This window comes from Corvus cornix, chromosome 14 (assembly GCF_000738735.6).
Source record: "Corvus cornix cornix isolate S_Up_H32 chromosome 14, ASM73873v5, whole genome shotgun sequence".
NCBI lineage: Eukaryota > Metazoa > Chordata > Aves > Passeriformes > Corvidae > Corvus > Corvus cornix.
In genome coordinates this window covers 16262827-16287240 of record NC_046344.1, presented here as the reverse complement: position 1 = coordinate 16287240, position 24414 = coordinate 16262827, and the positions used below count along the sequence as shown (strand labels likewise).

At 46.7% G+C, this 24414-nt stretch overlaps 1 protein-coding gene across 4 annotated transcripts in view; it reads left to right on the top strand.

Annotated features, from left to right (window-relative positions):
* IFT140 (intraflagellar transport 140) overlaps positions 1 to 24414 on the top strand; it is a 106199-nt gene that overhangs the window by 28722 nt on the left and 53063 nt on the right. For all 4 annotated transcript variants that reach the window (XM_039560502.1, XM_039560500.1, XM_039560501.1 and 1 more), the window contains 5 exons: positions 18853 to 19056; positions 19450 to 19522; positions 21659 to 21750; positions 22555 to 22682; positions 24212 to 24329. In XM_039560502.1, the coding sequence (XP_039416436.1) occupies positions 18853 to 19056; positions 19450 to 19522; positions 21659 to 21750; positions 22555 to 22682; positions 24212 to 24329 (615 nt within the window). The remainder of the gene's footprint in view (positions 1 to 18852; positions 19057 to 19449; positions 19523 to 21658; positions 21751 to 22554; positions 22683 to 24211; positions 24330 to 24414) is intronic.

Genomic DNA, 24414 nt, shown 5'->3' with positions numbered 1-24414 from the left:
GAGCCTGGTTACCCGCAAGAAGAACGATTTCCACTGGGGCCCTGAACAGCAGCAAGCCTTCTCCCAGATCAAGCAGGAAATCACTCACGCCGTAGCCCTTGGCCCAGTCAGGACAGGACCGGAGGTGAAGAACGTGCTCTACTCTGCAGCCGGGAACAATGGTCTGTCCTGGAGCCTCTGGCAGAAGGTGCCTGGGGAGACTCGGGGCCGACCACTGGGATTCTGGAGCCGAAGCTACAGAGGGTCTGAAGCCAACTACACTCCCACAGAGAAGGAAATCTTGGCAGCCTGTGAAGGAGGTCAAGCTGCCTCAGGTAATCGGCACTGAAGCACAGCTGCTTCTGGCACCCCGACTACCAGTGCTGGGTTGGATGTTCAAGGGAAAGGTTCCTTCCACACATCACGCCACCGACACCACCTGGAGTAAATGGATCGTCCTCATCACACAGTGTGCCCGTATTGGAAACCCGAATCGCCCTGGGATTCTGGAAATTATAACAAACTGGCTGGAAGGTGAGAGTTTTGGATTATCTTCTGAAGAAGAGGAAGAGCAAGTGACTTGTGCTGAGGAAGCCCCACCATATAACAAGCTACCAGAGAGTGAAAGACATTATGCCCTCTCCACTGATGGTTCCTGCCTAATTATTGGCGCTAACTGGAAGTGGAAAGCTGCAGTATGGAGCCCCACACACCGAGTTGGACAAGCTACCGAGGGACAAGGTGGATCGAGTCAGGTTGCAGAGCTTAAAGCCACCCAGCTGGCTTTGGATATTGCCGAATGAGAGAAGTGGCCGAGGCTCTATCTCTACACCGACTCATGGATGGCAGCTCATGCTGTGTGGGGATGGCTGGTTCGCTGGAGAAAGGCCAACTGGCAGCGCAGAGGGAAACCCATCTGCGCCGCTGAGATTTGGCAGGACATCGCCGCCCGAGTAGAGAAGCTGACCGTGAAGGTTCGACACGTGGATGCGCACGTACCCAAGAGTCGGGCTAATGAAGAACATCGCAACAACGAGCAGGTGGATCGAGCTGCCAAGGTGAAAGTATCACAGGTGGATCTGGACTGGCAGCACAAGGGAGAATTATTCCTAGCTCGTTGGGCCCATGATGCCTCTGGTCATCAGGGGAGAGATGCAACATACCAATGGGCCCGTGACCGAGGGGTGGACCTTTCCATGGACAGCATCTCACAGGTCATCCACAGTTGTGAGATCTGTGCTGCAATCAAACAGGCCAAGCGGGTGAAGCCTCTGTGGTACGGTGGACAATGGTCAAAGTACAGGTATGGGGAAGCCTGGCAAGTTGACTACATCACCCTTCCCCAAACCCACCAAGGCAAGCACTACGTGTTGACCATGGTGGAAGCAACCACTGGATGGTTGGAGACCTACCCCTGCCCAGAACACCATCCTGGGCCTGGAAAAGCAAGTCCTGTGGAGACATGGCACCCCTGAGAGGATCAAGTCAGACAATGGGACTCATTTTAAGAACAGCCTCATCAACACCTGGGCCAGAGAACATGCTTTCGAATGGATATATCATATTCCTTATCATGCACCAGCTGCTGGGAAAGTTGAACACTGCAATGGACTACTTAAAACCACCCTGAAGGCACTTGGTAGGGGGACCTTCAAAAATTGGGAAGTGAACTTAGCAAAGGCCACCTGGATGGTCAATACCCGAGGGTCCATCAATTGAGCTGGTCCCGCCGAGTCTGAACCCTTGCACACAGTGGATTGAGATAGAGTCTCATCATACCATGAGAGGTATTCTAGGAAAGACTGTTTGGATTAATCCCATCTCAGGCAAAGGCAAACCCATCCATGGGATTGTCTTTGCTCAAGGACCTGGTTACACTTGGTGGGTAATGCAGAAAGATGGGGAAACTCATTGTGTACCACAAGGAGACCTAATCTTAAGTGAGAACTGTGTGTAGGGTTTCACTGTATATATATATATGTGTGTGTGTGTGTGGAGTTTAAGGAAGGTATTAATTTGGGATGATGTAGATGGTAATAGAATAAGGGGTGGATAATGTCCTGGGTTGCAGTGTATTCTATTACCATCCCCATCAGCTGTTGAAATCAGGTGGGGCAGTGTTTCCTTGCCTCCTCCCCCCCAGACTATCTTTCTGTTAATTGCCCATCATTGTCCTGCCGCATGACTCAGAGATAGCTCCCTCTGGACTATCTTCTGTTAATGGCCCATCAATGCCTGGCCTTATGACTCATCATCCTATTGTGAGATGCTCCACCCAGAGGGAGGAACCAAACATTCCATCCTGGATATAATCTGAGATTCTGAAACCACAGACACCCTTTCTAATGGATTTCTGGAGGACAGGAGCTACATAGCCACCACTGGACCTTCTGAGGAAGAGCAGCCCCTTTCTACAGGATCACTGCTTCAGGGGGACTGCAGCCACCATTCTACTGGACTGCTACCACTACCCTGACTAACAGGGTGTCAGGTTGTATCCTAAGTCTGTCACTTCGAACCAGTGTTTTCTTTTTTTTTTTTTTCCCTTTTCTTTAATTTCCTCATTAAATTGTTATTCTGACTTGGTGCCTCCCACTGGTTTGTTTTCAAACTAGTACAGTTTCCCATATAAAAATTGAGCCAGGTTTAGACTTGTCTACCATCAGCGTCAAACCATCACTGTTTATTAAAATTGCTTCATATTTCAACATCCTTGAGTCAGTTAACCATTTCTCAGCTCTTTTATTTAACACGTTTCGAACTGCATGAGTTGTGTGCACACTTAATTTACTTCCAAAAGTAAGTTTACCGCTCTCTTCTACCAGGTGTAGGTGTAGCAGCTATAGCCTGAATACATACTGACCACCCATGACTAACTGGATCTAACAGTTTACATAAATAAGCTACTGATTTCTTCGCTCCTCCCCAGTCCTGGGCTAAAACTCCATGAGCCACTCCATCCTCCACATTCGAATGCAGATAAAAGGGTTTTTCTAATGAGGGTAGACTCAAAACTGGTACCGAGGTCAGTTTAAGTTTTAACTCCTCTAGTTTGTCTTCATCCTCTTTGGTCCACTTTATCTTGTCTCCCTCTGTCAATTTTTCATATCAGAACCTCACTGCTTGAATATATCCTTCAATCCACAATTGACAGTACCCCAATAATCCAAGCAGTTTTCTAACTTCCTTCTTTGAAGAAGGAGGGGGGAGAGATAAAATCCCAGTGATCCTCTCAGGATTTAGCTTTTGGCTACCTTTACTTATTAAATGACTGAGATACTTCACTTCTGACTCCACAAATTGTAATTTCCTCTTCTACACCCTCAATCCTTTTTCCCCAAGGAAATTCAAAAGTTTTAGAGTGGCCTCCCTAACTTGAACTTCAATTTCTCCTGGTAATAAAAGGTCATCTACATATTGGGTAATCTGTATTCCAGGAAAAGTGGGGAAGGTCTGTAATATTTCTTCTAAAGCTTGCCCAAATAAATTTGGAGACTCAGTAAACCCCTGTGGCAGTTTTGTCCATCTTAATTGTTGTTTTGGTCCAGTGCCTGGATACTCCCATTGAAAAGACAAAAATATTTCGACTGTCCGCTGCTAACAGACAAGCCCAAAATGCATCTTTAAGATCCACAACACTAAATCACTGATGCTGAGGCGGGACTTTACTTAAAAGTGCATAGGGGTTTGGTACCACTGGGTAGCAAGTCCGGGTTCTTTTGTTAACTTCCATTAAGTCCTGAACCAATCTATAAGTCCCATCTGGCTTCTTTATTGGGAGAATATGGCTATTATGGGGAGACATACAATGTTCCAGTGTCCCATCTTTTATCAGTTCTTCTATTACCAGCTTTAAGCCTTCTCTTCCTTCTGAGGATATAGGGTACTGACGCACATGTATAGGACATTCTTCTTTTTCAGTCGTTACCCTTATGGGATCAATATCCAATCCTCCCCTATTTCCTTCTCCAGCCCAAACTTCTTTTGTTAATTCTTCCTTCATCTTCTTGGTGGAGTTTTAGCACTTTGTCTGTCATTTTCCCTTCCTTGGGTATAACCACTATTCCTAATTGTACCTGCAAGTCTCTCCTCAGTAAGTTACAGCCTGCTCCTAGGATCTGTAAAACATCTCCATCCCTATTTTAGTTTCCTCTTCAATTACCACATTCTTGATCACAGTAGCCTTAAAACCCTCCCCCTTTGTCCCCATTACTCTGATAGTGTCATTACTTACATTACACCCCCTTGGAACAGTAAAGACACAGGTTCTTTCTGCCCCAGTATCAACTAAAAATTCTAATACCTCCTCCTGGGGGCCTATTTTCAATGTTATCAAGGGCTTCAAATTATATTTATCCCCCAGGAGGTAGAGCCCCTGACACCCTAGTCCCATATTTCCCCCGTTGCATTTCTTTAAACACCTTCAGGTCCCTAGTTTGCTTTGGGCATTCCCTCTTAAAGTGTTCTACTTTTCCACAATGAAAACACGCACTGCTTGGTACACCTCTGTTCTGCTGTGGTTCGGTTCTCGATGCCTTGCTCCCATTGGTGATCCCTTCTTCCCTCTTCCCCTGTTTCCCGGGGCATGGTATCTAGGGCATGGTATCAGTACTGAAGGGGCTCGTAGGTTTGGATGGGTTAACCCCTTGCATTGTAGCCACATAATTTTTGCCTTACTTTTTACTGTTTCTTCATCTCTCTGCATGTAAGCCCTCTGTGCTTCTCCTAACAGCTCATTTAATCCTCTATCCTGCCAATCATCTAATTTTTCTAATTTTCTCCTGATATCTGGCCAAGCATATGTGACAAAGTTAACTTTTAATAACGCTTTACCAGCTGGACTGTCAGGGTCTATTCTGGAATATTGCTGTATATTTTTCCAAAGCCTTTCTAGCCATTCTGTAGGGGTTTCTTCTTTCCCCTGCTGTCAAAGGCTTTGCTTACATTCTGCTTCTGAGGAGCGGCTTCTTTTGTTCCTCTAACTATTAGAGTATGATAATCACCCATATTCTGCCTGCCTACCACATCATTTTGATTCCAGTTGGGAGAGGCTATATGCATCTTCTGACCTCCTGGTGGACCCTGTTGGTTTTCTCTCTCCCAAATTCTCATCCCAGCTGTCCTGATCATCTGCCTCTCTTTTTGTGAGAATAAAATACCCATTATGGACAGCATTTCTTCCAAGGTATAAATACTGGGTCCCAAAAATTGGTCAAATTGTTCCAAGAGACTTATGGGGTCCTCTAATAAACCTTTAATTTATTTTTTAAAAATCCTGGAAGTTAAAGGGGCATTGACAAACCCTGTTCCCCCATGGGCCCCTCCCAAGGGTACTTCTCTGAGGGGAAATAAACTGGCTCCCTCGCTATAGTTTCTCAGCTCTCCCGAATCTTCCTCCCCTTCTAACATCATTATCTTAGGTGTTGATTTTTTCTTTTGTCAGGGGGTGGTCATTGGGGAATCCATTATGGATTGCTTTTTATCTTTCATTGAACTCCCCCTTGTATTCTGGGAGGGCCCTTCATTTGTCGGGGGAGGGGCTGTTGGGACTGGATAAGGGGGAGGTAATACCTCTAGTGGTTCCCACGTCTTTTCCTCCTTGTCTTCATCCTTTTTAACGTCAGCCACCTTGAAAGTGCTTACCCCCACAGGCCAAATTTCTCCTTTCCAGCATGAGGTGTACTCACTGTCTTCTATATTAAAAGGTTCTTTAGCATTTACATAAATATTTAGAGCATGACAAATCCACCCTTCAAATGACCCATACCTTGGGCAGTATAAATGATCTGGTCTAATTTCTTCCTTTACCCATTCAGTCATCCAATATTGGATCATTTTCACTTTATTTTTCCCCTTTGTGCATGGGTTATGTTCCCAGTTAGCTAACTTAATCCCCAGTGGACTGTCTGGGGGAATATCAGCCATCGCCTTCTCGGTCCCTTTTTTCCTGGGAACTAACTTACTTATCCATTGTCCCATAATGTTTCCCCAGGGGTTCTCTCACTCAATTTGTCCTTTCGCTTTGTCTCTTCGCCAGCCAATTCCCTCGCAGGAGATTGGAAACGTGGTTAGAAAGACTCCACTCTTGCTTCACAGATCCGGGCTACCCAGTCCATGTCTCACGCACACACCAGTCAAACCCCCGTAATCCCTCCCAATCGAACAGTCCATTTTCTTGTCTGGGTCTTCATGCTCATAAATTACAGGCAACCATGGTTTTTCCTGGGAGCTCCTTCCTGTGCTTTGTGGGTCCCTTCTTGTCAACGGGATGTTAACCTGCAATCACTGATAGCACCAGAAGAAGCTGAACAAACCGCTGAAATCAGCAGGGTGCACCTTTCACTCGGAATCCCCTAGGACCATGGAGACAAGGTGTTCATGTGGGTGAGTCCCCAGTTGCGAGAAACGAAGCCCATTCCTCTTGTAAGGTTTTAAAATTTTATTAGGGGACAAAGTCAACAAAGCAAAAACCAACAGTGCTGGGCGCATGACCGTTGTCAGAGGCGTACCGTCTCACGCGAGGCTTCAGGATTTTTTACCCCAGGTATTGCATCAACTACATACATATTCATAACTCAGAATACATAATCATAGCTTTTCGGAATTTTTTTAACATTTTCTTAAAACTGATTAACATGTTCCCTTCCCCGTCCCACCTTTTTAGAGCATGTGCAGTTTAACTTGAGGGTTCAGCAAATAGTGGCTTCCCGTTACACTTGCTCGCTAAACGCTATCCAGTCAGGCTAGTGGGTTCCCCCCCACTCCCGCTACTGCAAACTAAACACAACCATATCTGCATAGGAACACGAACTTTTAACTTTTGCAAAAGCCAACACTTCAACATACATTTATCACATTAGGGAAAATACCTTCCCTGAAAATGTGGTCAGACGCTGGAATGGGCTGCCCAGGGCAGTGGTAGAGTCGCCATCCTGGGAAGTGTTCAAAAGTTGTGCAGGTGTGGCAGCTGGGGATGTGGTTTAGTGGTGAACGTAGTGGTGGTGCTGGGTTAACAACTGGACTTGATGATCTTTGAGGTATTTTCCAAACTTTGTGTTTTTATGATTCTATGGTTCTATAACTTTCACAGAATAAATTGAAAAAGAGTTAGCTGGAACATGGAGATTCTTCCAGGAGAAATAGAGAAGTGTGCATTTGGACCCCTATATTTATGAATGTATTTAGCTTGCTTTGCTAGGGGATTTGAGCTATATTAACTGAAAGGGCTGTCAAGGCTGCTAAAAGGATATGGTAATGTCCTGGTTCTGTCCAGGACAGGGTTAATTTTTGCAGGAGCCGGGAGAGGGTATGGCCAGGTGGCTTTGGTCAGGTTGCATGTGAATCACTATCTTGTATGCTTTTGTCATTAATATTGCTACTGTTACTTTTCTTATCTCATTGCTGTTTACAGTAAATTGTTCTTATCTCAACACGTGATCTTTACCTTTTGTGCTTCCAATTCTTCTCCCCCCACCACAGCAGGGAGGGGGGAGTGAGCGAGTGGGTGTAGTGTTGGTGTGAACATTAAATTGGAGAGTACCATTCTTACCACAACAGGTAATCAAATAGAAACTGTTCATGCACCTTGCTTTCACACTTTGCAGAGTTACTGTTTAGCGGGGGGGGGGGTTCCGAGTGCAGGGGAGCCAGCCAGAGTAACGACACGAGCACCGATACGATTTGAGCATCGTTCTCTGCTTTATTGTTTACTTACACCAACTCATATCTACTTTACAAAGATTCACACCCTATTCTCACAGGGCAGTCTCTAAGCAGCAGGGGAGCCAACCAGTGTGTAACTTTGCTAAGGATTTTCAAGGCTGCCTGCTGCCAGGTGTCTTTTAAGCCTGTCTGCAGCCTGAGGCCCCTTCAGGGGTTCTTCCCTAGCAGCCCTGGGTTGCCCAGACTGTCCTGGGGTATCATATGCCCCTGTTCCACAAGGAATCCCTCTACACATCCCCCGTTTTCTTTTTGGGCAACCCAGGCCTAGTCGATGATCTTTCGCAGTCCCGCTTTAATGCAAGAAGAAATACACCCAAATACTATTAAGCCTAATATAACTACACATAGCAATTGGCAGCCTTCTACTACCAAGGTACGCAGCCATCCGGTGATACCCAGACCCTTAAGCCAATCTCCAATAGGGTCGTCTGTCTCCCAAAGGTTGTGCAGACCCCTCTGGAGGTCAGAGAGGTGCTTGTGAATTGAGACAGAGTGGTCAGAAAGATTCATACAGCAGGAACTCTTCACAGCTGTGGCCGTGGGCTAATAATAGAAAATCAATGGCTGTTCTATTTTGTAATACTGCATGCCTAACACTAGTAACATCTGCGCTTAGCTCGTCAAGCATCTGCAAAGTTATGTTTAACTCATCCCTTGCCCAGCAAGCAAGTTTATGTAAAATTGTGTGAGCCCTGGCTGCCGAAGCACCAGGTAAAAACATAGATGCTCGCCAAATTATACCACGACTCCAAAAGACGGACTCTTAATTTCTTTTACATTTGAACTCATGGATTGAACACCGCACCCTGGTTTTAGTGCGGTGGGTGATACTTAAGAGTTGATGCAGGCTTGGATGGAACAGGGTGAGTTTTCCCTAAGTAGCACGGTTCCCCATGAGGGCCGGCGGGAACCCCATTCCATGCGCAGTCCCTGCATATTAAGAACGTACCACTGGGGAGGTGCTTCAGGGCTTGACCCGTGAGGTTGATTTGGTGGTAAATTGCTTCGGACTCGTAGTTTCTCAGAAACCAGTCTGCAAGAGGGTCAACAGTGGCCCAAAGGGGCTTATTAACATTTAATTGACTGATAGTGGGAGGCTCGAATGTCATGTAACCATCCCCAGTTTGGTTTGTGGAACCCAGTAGATCTAACTCTTCTGGTGTCCCCATCGTGACATTGATGTTTTTCAAGAATGCGCCTTGCCAGCAGGCACGCTGCTGCGCAGGCCTCAGTCCGATCAGCCCTGAACACTTACCATTGTTTGTGGCATTCCCCTATCAGGGAGCTATTGTCTAGCATCCCTCAGAAGTCTTGTGGGTTAAAATATGGGACCCCGATTAAACAGGTGCGAAATGGGTCCCCTGGCGTGGCTAGGCTCAGACACATGGAGTCTTGCCCCGTTAATTCAGCTAGGGTGACCCACATGTTTTGTCTCTTTTGGATTGCTGTCAACATTGCGTGGGACCTGGTTAGGATGCTTATGAGAAGCAAACCTCTCAGAATGTTTGCGGGCCCAGCGCTCCAGGGCCACCACATGCTGCCACGGGATATGAACCTGTGTGCTACTCTCTCACCCTAACACTGCCACACTCCGTACTGCCTTCACTCGGTCTAAATGGGCAGATAGCCGATCGAAGACAGTCAAAAACAATTCCTCACTCTACCTCTGTGTCTGGTGCTATATGCAAGAATTTACGCAACTCCCCTTCTTGGTTCCACCTTCGCAGAGGAATCCCCAACAACCACCACAAGTCAGTAGCAACCACCCAGGGCAGCTGTTACGCTCGCCACAGGGTCTCGCTATTTCCCCCCCCTGCGGAGAGTGGTGGACCTGGCAGGTTCTCAGCCTCCTCACTCAGCCACGTCTGCAGCCTCTCCCAAGGCTTCTCGGGATGGAGGTCCCAGAGTTCCAGCTGTTATGGTAGTGGCATCACTTTCCTCAGGAGCTGATGCTGACTGCGCCTTCTCGCTTCGGGGTCTTGTATGCATAGCACGGTACCACCTGCTGGGCACCCCTCTGGTCAGTGCTGCAGCGATGACTTGTCCCTGTTGTTGCAGGACATTCTGCAGCATTGCAGTAAAAGCAGCTGTTTGAGATGACTGTTCCGCATGGGTAGCACGCACGAGCATCTCGTCTACTCCTGCTCCCTGGGGCAGCGTAGCAAGAATTGTCTTAGTTTGCCTATTAGCATTTTCAAAGGCAAGGGTCTGGAACATTTGCTCTTGGAGCTCTTCAGGGAGCTCTTCAGAGAGCTCAGTTGCATCCTTTAAGGCTGCTGACAAATGGTGAATGAACTGACCATATGGCTCTGACAGCCCCTGTCGGACTGCTGCATACGGGGGAGACTTCTTCTTTTCAGGTACTGACAACAAGGCTGTGTGGGCAAGAGTCTGTGACGGCTGATGAATAATTGTGGGCATGGTCAGCTGTGTCACTGTCACTCCATAAGCTCTGCTCCCAGTTAGCATGTCAGCTTGGAGTGCATACAGTGGGTCTTGTGTATCACCTTGGTGTTTGCTAGCTTCTTGTGCTAGCCGCTTCCATGTTCTCTCCCAGAGCAGGAGCTGTGAAGGGGTTAACAACAATTGTGCGATGTTGATGCAATCATTAGGACACAGGACATCTGCTGTAAAGATAAACTGCAGGATGCTCCACATAGCTTCAGACCGTAGGCCGTGCGTGGTGACCGTTTGCTTTGCTTGCTGCAAGAGCTTCCAGTCATGGGGTTCCCACTTTGCAGTGTCCCCTTGTATCAGTACAGGACAGGCGAGGGCATCTACGGCATGCCAGTCACCTTCAATGATTGCGTCATGGATAACTCCATTCCATCTCCTTCGCAATGGATCAGTCCTCACTGTTGGGGCTGATGGAGGCGATGGCTGCATCTCCCTTCACAGGAAGGGAGGGGCCATAGGCACTGTGCCCAGTTCTGCTGACGGGAACGTAGGAGTTCTGGTGGCTGTCTTGACCGGTGGGTCCACAGGACACCACGGTGCTGATGGTGTGGTTTTGCAAGCCTTAGACTCCAGCGCGTCCTGACGTGTAGATAATTCAGCAAGTTTCTTGATTACTTCATGCATCATCTCTCGGTGGTTCTCCTCCTCTTGGGGCTGACCCCCAGCAGCCCTGGCTGGCTCTGCCTCTGCCTCTGCCTCTGCCTCTGCCTCTGCCTCTGCCTCTGCCTCTGCGGGCAACAAAGCCATAGAGGCTGCTTCGCCGTTGGACGATGATCCGCTGTCCGGCAGAGGGGGGTTGCGCGCTGCCGCTTTCAGCTGGGAGCTAGGACCGCTCGTTTCTCCTTTGCTCGCCTGCGCCCCACCCCCAGGGTCGGGAGCCTGCGCTTCCGCCTTTGCAGCCATTTCTCCCTCAGACTTCGGAGGGGTAACTTCCTTCCCTGCCGGGTCCAGCAACTCCTGCAGCGAGCGTACAGGTGCTGCTGTACCCCTCATTGGTCTACCTACAGGCAGCCCAAAGAATCGTGCAACACTGGACTCCACCCTGGTCTCCGGCCGCTGCTCCATAAGACCCCCGTCTGTTTCCTTCCCAGAGCCGCCATCCCCTGAAGTTTCCATGGCCACAGCGGCCACCTTCCTCTCTGCTTTCATTTCTGCGAGGGTGTTTGTCACGGCTCTCCAAGTTAATCCGAGAGTTTAGCTTCTCTACCTTCCTTTCCACCCTCAATCATGGACAGCCACAGTTTGTTCGCAACTTCCCACCACGCTTCGGTCGAAAAAAAAAGCAAAGTGTATTTCAAAAATCCTTGTTCCTGGGCCCATGTAACGAGGGCATTAAGATTTCGATCTTTCACAGTCTCGCCTCTCTTAGAGAGGATACTGGCTAGGAGGCGAGTTCCAGCCTCGTACTCCATAGCTTCTTACCTGCGGGGCTCGCTCGGCTGCGCGAGCTCCGGTCTCCGGCGCCACTCTGCTTTGACACCCTTCTCACATCCGGCTCCCACAGGCTCCAACACCGATGCGATGACTCGGAGTCTTGCTGCATTTCAGTGAAAACGCATTTAAGCGAAAAACACACCGCATTTAAGTGAAGAAAAAAAAAAAAAAATCACTCAGGTCCCTGTTCGGGCGCCAGGTTTAGCGGGGGGGTTCCGAGTGCAGGGGAGCCAGCCAGAGTAACGACACGAGCACCGATACGATTTGAGCATCGTTCTCTGCTTTATTGTTTACTTACACCAACTTATATCTACTTTACAAAGATTCACACCCTATTCTCACAGGGCAGTCTCTAAGCAGCAGGGGAGCCAACCAGTGTGTAACTTTGCTAAGGATTTTCAAGGCTGCCTGCTGCCAGGTGTCTTTTAAGCCTGTCTGCAGCCTGAGGCCCCTTCAGGGGTTCTTCCCTAGCAGCCCTGGGTTGCCCAGACTGTCCTGGGGTATCATATGCCCCTGTTCCACAAGGAATCCCTCTACATTACTAAACCCTTCAAATATGTGATGCTCTCCTGCAGCAGTAAATGTAAGGTGGTGAAATATCATCTTAGGAAAAAAAAGTAAGTTGAAAAACTGCTCTTCTACTTAGACTAAGGGAGTCTGAGTAGCTGGGTGTTAGTGGTTTTCTCAAAGGAGTTTCTTCCCATTTGTTGTCAATGAGGTGCAAGGGGGGCAGCTTCCTAGGTAAAATGGCAGAGATTAAGAGACAAAAGGAATGGCCAAGTACCTTGATATACCAATGAAATGGTTTTGGGGGAGGGGAATGGGGGTTTTTTGACAGTCTCTTAGCTGGGGCTAGTGCAGTTTTTTGCCCTGCTTGGAGGGGAGACGGGTTTGCTTTTTAGTGCTGGACTTCTCCTGCCCAGGGGCTCAGTGCTGCTGTGAAATTCTCCTTGCTGCCTGTTGGTAAGCCTTCTGCTTGCAGGAGCTGCCGGTTGACAGGGACTTTTCAGCACTCACCATTGCCAGGAGACCTTCACCACCTGAGTGGGGGTTTCAGGAGAAAACCAGGCCCTCCACCGCCATCTCTCCAGAATCAGGGTTCCAGCTGCTGGCTAACTGTAACCTCAGCAGCTGCCATCACCACGATACTGCACCGGACATGTGAGAGTCCAGGGAAACCAAACTGCCCCCTTCTCTCTCTCCCCAAGGCTGCCGCTGACCCCTGGGGAGGCTGAGGGCTCACAGCGGAGCATTCCCTGGAGCCGGGGGGAGCCGCTGCAGCCCCTCTGCCTCGCCCAACACTGCCCCCTGCCAGCTGTGGCCATCACTACACCAAAGGGGAAATTGCTGAACGGCTGGGAAAACTTCAGTTATTGGGGTTTTTCGTTGTTTTTTGTTTGTTCTGTTTTATATATATATATTTTCTAGTAAAGAACTGTTATTCTTGTTATTATTTTCCCATATTTTTGCCTGGAAGCCCTGTATTTTTGAAGTTATAATAATTTGGAGGGAGGGGGCCATCTTTCCATTCCAGGAAGGTTCCCACCTTCCTTGGCAGACGCATGTCTTTTAAACCAGGACATTAATTGGTGACCAATGTGCGGCCCAAGGGCATCGAGAAGAAAGGCTGAAAAGAGAATAACAGTTCCTGGTTAACCCATTTGTGTACCAGATATAGAAACCTTGTTAGGCAGCACCATGTGGTCTAGCCTACCCTGGTTTGGTTGGCATATGATCATGGCTATGTTTTTCCTGTTTGCAGGTCATTATTTAAACATGGGTCCTATAACTAAGGCCATTGTGGCTGTTACCCAGTTTGTAGAATGGGTCAATAAGGTGAGGAATTCAGTCCTTGTAAACTTCTTCTGGAATGTGGGCACAAGGCTATTTAACTATCACAGACTAAGTTCGTATCTTCGGGGTTTCCTTAATAATGGTGTCCATTGTGAGGAAGCAACACAGGGGGAATTTTCTCCCAGTCCTTCACCCACTTCTTTGGGCCTACAACAGCTTCTGAAGAGTTAAAATTCCCCCTAGAAGTTAAAGATATCATATACTTTCTTTAATATGTTTTTGCTGTGTTTATTCAGTAAGGTCCATCCACCATTCAGAGACAGGGTGAGGTTACCTTGTCTAACTGCCCCAAAACCTGCCACAGAGGTGGGGGACACTGCCCAGCAGAACCACCTGCAGTCAGAGGGAATAGTGCAGCAGAGGTGGATATCCAGGGGATAGCCATAGGATATCCAGAGGTGGATAGTGCAGCAGTGGAACAAACAGACATTATAACCGTCCAGGTTCCAGCTAAACCACAAGGGCAGCCACAGCGAGCAGCAATCGCCCCTTTGCAAAAGAGGAAGTATAACACCAATTCAGTGCGCTCAGCTAATGATGATGAGGTACCAGGGCCCTCACAAGCAGGGGAGGAGCTGGAGCCTGAGATCATCACTGACTCATCACTGATCATCACTGATCATCCCTGCTGTTTGACAGTCTCTGCAGTCTGTGAAAAGACATTACATGATGGGGAGGGCGAGGCTTTTTTGGCTTGGTTGATTCGAGTTTGGGACCTTATTTGGTATAGGCATGGAACTTGATGGTACCAAAGCAAGGTTTTTGGGATCCTTGGCCTAGGATGTGGCCATTGAGCAAGTGTTTGTGAGGGAGCCAGGACCCTTTTCTTTCTGGGAGCAGCTTCTAGCAAGTGCAAGAGAAAGATTTGTTTATATGGACAGACTGCAGGAGCACCATCATAAAAAACCGTGGAAGACCATGGAGGAAGGATCCAATGCCTGAGAGAAAAGGCAGTGTTGGAGATACTTTTTGGAAGGGGTGGGCAACATGATAATGACCCTAACAAGGTCAGGTGCCCAGTGCAAATGTGGTGGAGCCTTGCACATCAGGGGTGATCTGAACACTCCAGTTTAATGGCAAACATGCATCTCAAGGGGAACCAAGAGACAATGGGCTCTGTAGCAAGCAATCTTAGGAATTACAAGAGCATGGTCCAAGGCCTGATGCAGACCCACATCTCTGCTGTAGAGACACTGGTTGAGAGTCTCAAGGATGATAATAAACTCAGAGAGGAGATTAGGGAGAGATGTTTACCTGTGGCACCAGTGCAAACCAGAGTCTTTGAAGTCAGAGCCAGATGCCCTCCAGACAGAGAGCTGGTATGCCACACAAACTGACTTGTGGTATTTCCTACTTGACCGTGGAGAAGACATGAGATGGTGGGACAGGAAACCTACCTGTGTCCTGGCAGCCCAAATACAAGAACTGAAAGAGAAAGGAAAAGGGAAGTTGGTGAGAGGGAGTGCAGTGCCAGTTTCCTGTGGGCAAGGATCTGACCCACTGGAAGGTACCTCGCATATGTATTGACAAGGACCAGTATTAGGGGGGTCCTGCCTCTAGCCAGGTAGGGGCACTGGGGGATGACTGTATCTACTGGACTGTGTGGATCCGGTGGCCTGGCACGTCAAACCCACAAGAATACAAGGATCTGGTTGACACTGGTGCTCAATGTATGTTAATGCCATCGGGATGTGTGGGGTCAGAAACAGTCTCCATTTCTGGGGTGACAGGGCGTTCTCAAGAGCTGAGGGTGTTGGAAGCTGGAGTGAGCTTGACTGGGAAGGACTGGTAGAAGCACCCCATTGTAACTGGCCCAGATGCCCCATGTATCCTGGGCGTTGACTGCCTTAGGAACGGATGCTTCCAAGACCCAAGAGGACATTGATGGGCTTTTGGAATTGCTGCTGTGGAGACAGAAAGAATTAAGCAGCTAAACACCTTGCCTGAACTGTCAGAAAATCCTTCTGTGGTAGGACTTTTGAAGGTAGAAGAACAGCAAGTACTGACTGCCACTTCAACAGTGCATCACCGGGCCGTACGACATAAATCAAGATGCCGTGATCCCCATTCACAAGATGATCCATGAGCTAGAGATCCAAGGAGTGTTCAGCAAGGCCCACTCAGCCTTTGGACCCATTTGGTCCGTGCGCAAGTTGGGTGGGAAGTGGAGATTGAGAGTGGACTATCGTTGGAGATTGAGAGTGGACTATTGAATGAAGTCACACCATCACTGAGCGCTGCTGTGACAGACCTGTTGGAGCTCCAGTATGAGCTGGAGTCCGAAGGAGTGAAGTGGTACGCCACCATTGACATTGGCAATGCATTTTTCTCCATTCCTCTGGCAGCAGAGTGCAGGCCCCAGTTTGCCTTCACCTGGAGGGGCGTGCAGTACACCTGGAACCAATTGCCCCAGGGGTGGAAGCACAGTCCCACCATCTGTCAGGCTGCACTGGAAAAGGATGAGGCTCCAGAACATCTGCAATACATTGATGACATCATTGTGTGGGGGAACACGGCGGCAGAAGTCTTTGAGAAAGGAGAAAAGATCATCCAGATTCTCCTGGAAGCTGGTTTTGTCATCAAAAAGAGTAAGATCAAGGGACCTGCCTGAGAGTTCCAGTTCCTGGCGGTAAAGTGGCAAGATGGATAGCACCAGATACCCACCAAGGTCATCAACAAGATCACAGTGATGTCTCCGCTGACCAGCAAGAAAGAAACACAAGCTTTCCTAGGTGCCATAGGTTTCTGGAGAATGCACATTCCCAAGTACAGCCAGATCGTGAGCCCTCTCTACCTGGTTACCCAAAAGAAGAACAATTTCCACTGGGGCCCTGAATAGCAACAAGCCTTCGCCTAGATCAAGCTGGGGACTGCTCATGTGGTAGCCCTGGGCCCAGTCAGGACAGGACCAGAGGTGAAGAACGTGCTCTACTCTGCAGCCGGGACCAATGGTCTGTCCTGGAGCCTCTGGCAGAAGGTGCCTGGGGAGACTTGGAGCCGACCACTGGGATTCTGGAGCCGAAGCTACAGAGGGTCTGAAGCCAACTACACCCCAAGAGAGGAGATTCTGGTAGCCTATGAAGGAGTTCAGGCTGCCTCTGAGGTGACTGGCACAGAGGCACAACATCTCCTGGCACTCTGACTACTGGTGCTGGGGTGGATGTTCAAGGGAAAGGTTCTCTCTACCCATCACACCACTGACGCCACATGGAGTAAGTGGATTGCCTTGATTACACAGCGCACCTGTACTGGAAAGTCAAATCACCCAGGGATTTGGAAATAACTACGAATTGGTCTGAAGGTGAAAGCTTTGGTCTCACTGATGAAGATGAGCAGGAACAGGGGACATGTGCTGAGGTAGCTCCACCATACATCCAACTGCCAACATAAGAAATGCGCTACACTCTTTTCACTGATGGTTCCTGTCACATTGTAGGGACGAACTGAAAGTGGAAAGCAGCTGTATGGAGCTCCACATGACAAGTTACAGAAGCTACAAAGAAGAATGTGGATCAAGCCAGTTTGCACAATTCAAAGCTGTCCAGTTGGCCCTGAACACTGCTGAATGAGAGAAGTGGCCAAAGACTTACCTCTACACTGACTCTTGGATAGTGGCAAATGCTCTGTGGGGGTGGCTGGAAAGGTGGAAAAAGGCCAATTGGCAGTGTAGAGGAAAACCTATCTGGGCTGCTGAAGAATGGCAAGACATTGCCACTTGAATAGAGAAACTGACTGCGAAAGTCTGTCATGTGGATGCCCATGTCCCCAAGAGTAGGGCTAATGAGGAACACCGAAACAAGGAACGGGTAGATCAGGCTGCAAAGACAGAGGTGTCAGAGATAGATTTGGACTGGCAACACAAGGGAGAGTTGTTTCTATCTTGATGGGCCCATGATGCCTCAGGCCATCAGGGCAGAGATGCCACTTATAAGTGGATACAAGACCAAGGCGTGGATCTAACCATGGACAGTATCTCCCAGGTGATCCATGATTGTGAGACATGCGCTGCGATCAAGCAGGCCAAGCGGGTGAAGCCCCTGTGGTATGGTGGGCGATGATCCAAATACAAGTATGGGGAGGTCTGGCAGATTGATTACATCACACTGCCTCAAACCCACCAAGGCAAGTGCTATGGGCTCACAATGGTAGAAGCCACCACAGGATGGCTGGAGACCTACCCTGTGCCTCACACTACGGCCCGGAACACCATCCTGGGCCTTGAAAAACAAGTCCTTTGGAGCCATGGTATCCCCAAGAGAAATGAGTCTGACAATGGGACTCATTTCAAGAACGGCCTTATAAACACCTGAGCTAGAGAACATGGCATTGAGCGGGTGTACCATATCCCTTACCATGCACCAGCAGCTGGGAAGGTTGAGCAGTGCAATGGACTATTAAAGACAACATTGAAGGCAATGGGAGGTAGGACCTTCAAGCAGTGGGATTAGCGTTTAACAAAGGCTACACAGTTAGTTAACAACAGAGGTTCCACTATCCAAGATGGCCCTGCCCAGTCCAAACCCCTGCGTACAACAGACAGGGATAAGGTTCCAGTGGTGCATATGAGAGGTATGCTAGGAAAGACTGTTTGGGTTAATTCTGCCTCAAGCAAAGAAAAACCCATTTGTTGGGTTGTCTTTGCTCAAGGATATGGTTGCACTTGGTGGGTGGTGCAGAAAGATGGAGAAACATGATTACCTCAATGGGACCTTATTTTGGGGTGAACTGTTTATGACATTGTGCCTGTATCCATATCTGCATGTATATACATATATAATTAGGATAATGTATGTATGTCTATAGTTTAAAAGTCTAAGTTCAATGTAGCATGTATGGAAAAAAAAATTTGGAGTGGATACTTTGTGGGTTAGGTTTTCTCAAAGGAATTGCTTCCCCTTTGTTGTCTTCCTGAGGCCACCATTAACCCCTGGGGAGTCTCAGGGCTCACATCAGAGCAGCCCCTCTGCCTCACTTGTAGCCGTAACTACACCAAAGTGGAAATTGCTTAACAGCTGGGAAAACTTACATTTTTTTCTTGGCTGTTGTTTTTTGTTTGTTCTGTTTTATATATATATTTTTTACTAGTAAAGAACTGTTATTCCTTTTCCCATATTTTTGCCTGGAAGCCCTGTATTTTTGAAGTTATGACAATTGGAGGGAGGGGGCCATCTTTCCGTTCCAGGAAGGTTCCGACCTTCCTTGGCAGACACATGTCTTTTAAACCAGGACACCGGGTAACCAGCATAATAGTTTGAATCTGTAATATTTCCCAGTCATTCCCTGTAGTTTGTATTTAGACAGTAGGACTTTGTGTATTTATAAAAATATTTATTCAGTCTTTCCCCTTGGGACATTGCTGTGACAGTTCAAGAAATTGTGTGGTTTTTCTTTTCCCATTGTGTACAGTGGGGGTCCCGAAAAAACCTGCTGGCAGTGAACAACATCAGCTCTGTGGTGATCCTCAGTGAGCAGGCCATGTTGGCACATTTTCATCAGCAGGTGGCCGTGGTACAGGTGTCTCCCAACCTCTTCAATGTGACGACCTTCAGCGCAGGAACCACTCACAGCCTTCGTGTTGATATGAATGCTAATGGAGTCTTTGCTACTAAGGTTAATTGGTTTGTTTTTTATTCTTCTTTTATTTTCCAAATCAGTTGCCTAGTTAGGTTTATAGAGACCAAACTTCCTAAGTCTTTAAGAGAAGCCTTTTTTTTAATATTCAGCTTAGTGTGAAAGCTATGAAAGTATTGTTGTGACAGTAGCAAAGGTGCTGTAGTGAAGCTGGTTTTTTTTAAGATAGAGCAGGGACTCAGGAATTCTCTAGGGTGCTCACCAGAACCCAGAGAACTTCTGGACTGCTGAAAGCCTTCAAACCCAATGTCCAGAGGAACTAGTAACTGGTGGCTATTGTAGGGGAATTCTTGCTGTGTTATTGCATGAACTCCTGTATGTTTCTAAAAGGATCTGAATGTATATATTTATTTGGTGTTTTGTTTGTTTTAGGATGCTGTAGTATTCTGGAATGGGAAGCAAGTGGCTGTCTTTGAGTGCTCAGGAGATACCTTCAGAAGTGCAGGTAGGACTTATTGGTCAGAGTTGGAATGCTTATTTTCTTCCACAATTATATGTTCATTCATGGTAGCTGATGCACTGTAATCATAGAATCACAGAATAGTTTGGGTTGGAAGGGACTTTAAAGCGCGTCTTGTTCCAACCCCCCTGCCATGAGCAGGGACATCTTCTTCTAGAATGGAAAAAACCCGCAGGGCTTGAGAAAAACTTTTATCTGATGTAGCAAAATTACATTATACAGAGCCTTGCACAAAACATGATATGAGGCTAGAACTACTTCTTTTTATGTTAAGTACACCATTGATGTTGATCAAGAAAAGCAATTTTTTCCTGCTTTTGTAGCTGTGGCTCCTGTTGCCTTTACACATAAGACATGGCAATGGCTATTGAAGGCTTTTCCACTTCTCTTGAGAGAAAGTGTAATCAAGGTTACATAGCACTTACATAGGATCTGGGAAGGAGGCTTTTTGTCCCAGCTCTCAGGAGAAGTTGTCCCATAAATTGCTATATATAGTGCCAAGTAGAGTAAATTATCTTTTTAAATGATTAATTCTCCCTTGATATTTCTGCCTTGAGAAATAAGTGATGCAGAATTCCATCAATCCCATTCTAAATCTTGAGATTTGTCTTTTAAGAACCATTAAGTGTTTCCTGCTTGTCTGTATTTACTGACATATTTTATAACTTTTCCAAGCTGAATCATTCCTTTATTACCACCAAGGTCCCAACAATCTACATCACTTCTGAAGTTATTGCAGAGCCACTGTTCTGACAGAGATTCTGTTATCCCTCTTCAGTAGCAGTTCAATGAAGGGAAAAGTGAATTCTCTTACAGAACCTCACACTGAACTGGTTTTTTTTTTCTTTCTTTCACTCCCCATATCAACTCTTTGCCTTTCCTCTCTCACTTGTTTCAATGGACAGAGTGTACCAACACTTGTTTACAGTGGGAGCTCCAGCTTTTAAATGTAGTGGCAGAATGGAAGAAGGCTGAAACACCAAGGAGTAATAGTGACTGATATTCATTCAGGTTTCAATAGTGACTGACAGATGGAAAAAGATGGAAAAAGGGATTTGGTGCAAGATAGTGGAAATTGAGTGCTGTCTTGGTTTGAAAGACAGGTGTCTGCCAAGGAAGGCAGGAGTCTCCCTTGACATGGAAGAAAAAAAATTGCAACCCCCTTCCCTCCGAGTTATTATAATTTTGAAATTAAGGGGCTTTCAGGCAAAGGTATGAGGAACAGGAATAACAGTTCTTTACTAATATATATCTATATGTGTATAACAAGTCAAACAAACAACAATAACTATGGCAGTAACAGCAAACAATCACAAACCCAGCCTTCTCGGCTGTCAGGCCCTTTCCCCTCGGGTGCAGTTCCGCTCGCAGCCGGCAGGGGCGCTGGCGGCTCCCGGTGAGCAGGGCAGGTGCGATGGTTCCCCCGCGGCTGCAGGGGGCGCTCCGGAGCGAGCTCGGGGAGCACGCGGCACCGGTGGCCTGGGATCCCGGGAAGGGATGGAACAAAGGCTTCACAAACCCCTGGGCAGCCGATCCCGGTGTCTGGCTGGATCCTCGGGAACAGCAGGCTGGAGCGGCAGGCTGGAGCGGCAGGGACGAGCACAAATCCCGGGTGGCAGACGAGATGTATCCAAACTCCGGAGCTGCGGTGGGAACCCCCGGAGGTTTCGGCAGGCAGGGCCAGCAGGGCTACAGCGTAGCGAAGGCTCGGAGCAACGGCAGGGGCAGGGCGGCCGCAGCCCGGCTGCCAGCGGGGCAGGGAAGGCGGGCTTGGGAACCCGGGGTCTCGCTGGTAGAATGAAGGCAGCCGGAAAAGCAGAAGTCTCCAGTGCTGACGAATTCCTTCCAGCCTCCCTCTCCGTCCAAACGCCAGGAACTCACAGCCCACAAGCCCAGGTGAAAAAGAGTAGCCAGATGGACCCCTCCCCCTGGGGCCAGGTCTTTTGTTTTTCTTAAGCACCCAGTAATTTGTCCCCCTGGCAACGTGTATGCGGAAAATTCTTTAAGAGAAAAAGAAAATAGAAGGGGAACTCCTAAAACCCCAGCAAGTGCTTTAAGTTACTTCTTTTCTTTTTACAGGACATATTTATTGTAATGATTGCTTTGTTGTGATTGTTCCAGGCTCTTTCCTTTGTGACTCTCCAGTTCTGTCTGTGCATGGAGAAAATCTGTACACAGTGGAGCCATATCAGATCCAGGTCCGCACCTGGCAGGTAAGGACTGAGAAAACCATGAAGGGACAAATAGGCCTTATTGTTTTCAAAGATTGGTGTTAGATCTTAAAAGTTAAGTGCATGATCTTTCTAAATCTACTAACTCTACCTTGTCATAATACAATACTCAAAATAAGAAATATTTTCAGTATTTCAGCAGAAAGATCTTTGACATTTTGTGTTCTTTAAAAAGTCTGCCACTCTGAACACTACTGCAGTGTAACTAATAAGTATTTACAGACTTTTAAGACAATCTAAATTGCATTCAGGTTGAAATGCATATATTACTTTCAGGAAGATGATAATATTGAATATTCTTTCAAGATAATGAAAAATACCACTTGCACATTTTGTGTGAACCTTTGCAGCCTCTGCTGGTTTGTGAGAACCAAACCAAGAAATCTAATTGTCAGAGTTCTATAATACATCGTTTTATTTAGGAAGTAAATATTATATTTTAGAATGTGTGTGATTCATCACATAAATATAATGTATTTGTTTTTATAGCTATGTATTTAGGAACCTTCAGGGACTTGATATTTCTATGTCTCTTTCACTTGGTGAAGGCTGTGTTACTAAAGAGAAAATTATTGCAGAAGGATGCCTTTAAATTTAGACTTTTTTTGAGGTTATATGTGTACCTGAAGCCCAGATTACATTTGTGTGTGCATATTTCTCCAATTTGCTCGGAGTGATTCATCTAACACAGAAGTTCAGCAGTTCATGACTCAATTTGGTGACAAAATAAGTCCCTTTTAGTGAGGCTGTGGCCACACAAACCTAGTGTTACACATTTCTTCCCAGGGCACAGTTAAGCAGCTGCTGGTGTTCTCTGAAGCAGAGGGGAATCCTTGCCTCCTGGATGTCTGTGGGAATTTCCTGGCTGTGGGAACTGATCTGGCTCACTTGAAAATCTTTGATCTCTCACGCAGGTATTAATAAGGCTTTTAAAATAATCTGTTTATAGTTAAGCATGTATTTTGTGGAGAATCTTTAGCTGGTTTTGATTTGATGAAATGCAGCAATCCCTTTGACTTGAGGCAATACATGCAGCCTGTGTGAACTGATGGTTTATTTCCAAAGCAAGGGAAGAACAATTAGGCAAGTCATGGACTGATGGTCATCACCATGATGATGATGATTATTTTAAAAAGAGAATACCTTGAGGGATATTTAAGTGCATTTAAAAGTGTGTGGAGAATTTATGGAAGATCAAGCCAAGGATGTCCCACATTTCTTCTGATAACTTGAACAAGACTCAAATCTCAAAAGAGTTGAAATAAAGAAAACTAGGTCTTGTATCTCCTCATAAATCAGCAAACTAGTTTCAGTGAATCTGTGGAGAAAGTGAACCTAGAACTGTGGAGACTCTGTTCTTCCTCCTGTTTAGGTTAAGAAAGAAGTTTACCTGACTTTGTTCAAACTTTGCTGTACTCCCATACTGACAAACATGAAAAAGATAGTGACATGATGTTCCTTTTGAAAATTTAGCTGCTAATGACAAATGTAATTTTGAAAAGCTGGAAAACCTGAAGAGTGAACAGATTCTGTTCTTCTTTGCATGCTGTCACCAGAGGAATGCTAAAGTCTAATTAGTTGCCCACTGGAAACTACCTGGGTTGGGATGACACACATTCCACCTGGGACACAGTTTGAAGGTTATTAGATTTGGGCAGGTTGTAACTAGCATAAATATTGGATTATGATGTTTGATAGTGAGAAAAAATAGCTTGACTCATGCACTCTCTGATAAATTTTTGTGTTTGGTACTGAAAATACCCCTTCTCAAATTATGACACTCTTTAATTTCAGGGCACCATAGTTGGCTTAGGACAAATGTTATTTTTATAGACTCAAAGATTTTTTTTTCATGAGATTGTATTATAGGTCTAAATTGCTGTCACTTCAAATTACTGTCACTTCTTTTTTCTGCATTCTTTTGTTTCATGAGATTTGTCCTCATTATTGCTGACTGATTACTGGGTTTGTATCTATACCAGCAATAAGATTCTTTTGAGATAATAAAATATAAATACGCCCCGCCAATGACATTTCTTTACTTCTGCTCCACAATATGCTTTCCATACACAGAACTCTTTTGTGATGGGCTCTATTCAACATTCATGGTACTGTTCAACTTACTTCTGTAGGAAAAGCAGGCCTCTGAATTCAGAATTCTGGCCAGATGTTCCTGCTGGATAGCCATGTTTTTGGAATCCTATAGAAGCATTGAAGTTTATTCTTGCTGATTCATTGAGGAAAGAGTGTCCGTTAACGTATTCCTGAAAGAAAGGCAGTGGCAGCAATCATCTGGAGAGGAAGCGGGAGTCTGGGGCAGTGGTGTCATGCAGTCAAAATAGTTTGCTTTTAAAAGTCTTATCCATAATTTGCTAAATGTTTTGGCTGATGCATATTGCCAGTTTCTTGCCACCATATAATTGAAGTTTATTCCTTCTCACAGAGAGGCAAAAGTGCACTGCAACAGCAAGAGTTTATCCAAGCTGCTCCCTGGCTGCGGAGACATTGCATCTGTGAAGTGCAATGCTAATGGCAGCAAAGTCAGCATCCTTGTCAGCAGGGTGAGGCACAGCTCTTCACTCACTGTCTGGGACTTGTCCATCGGTTCATAGACTGGTGTGGTTCAAGATTACTGAGGACGCAAGA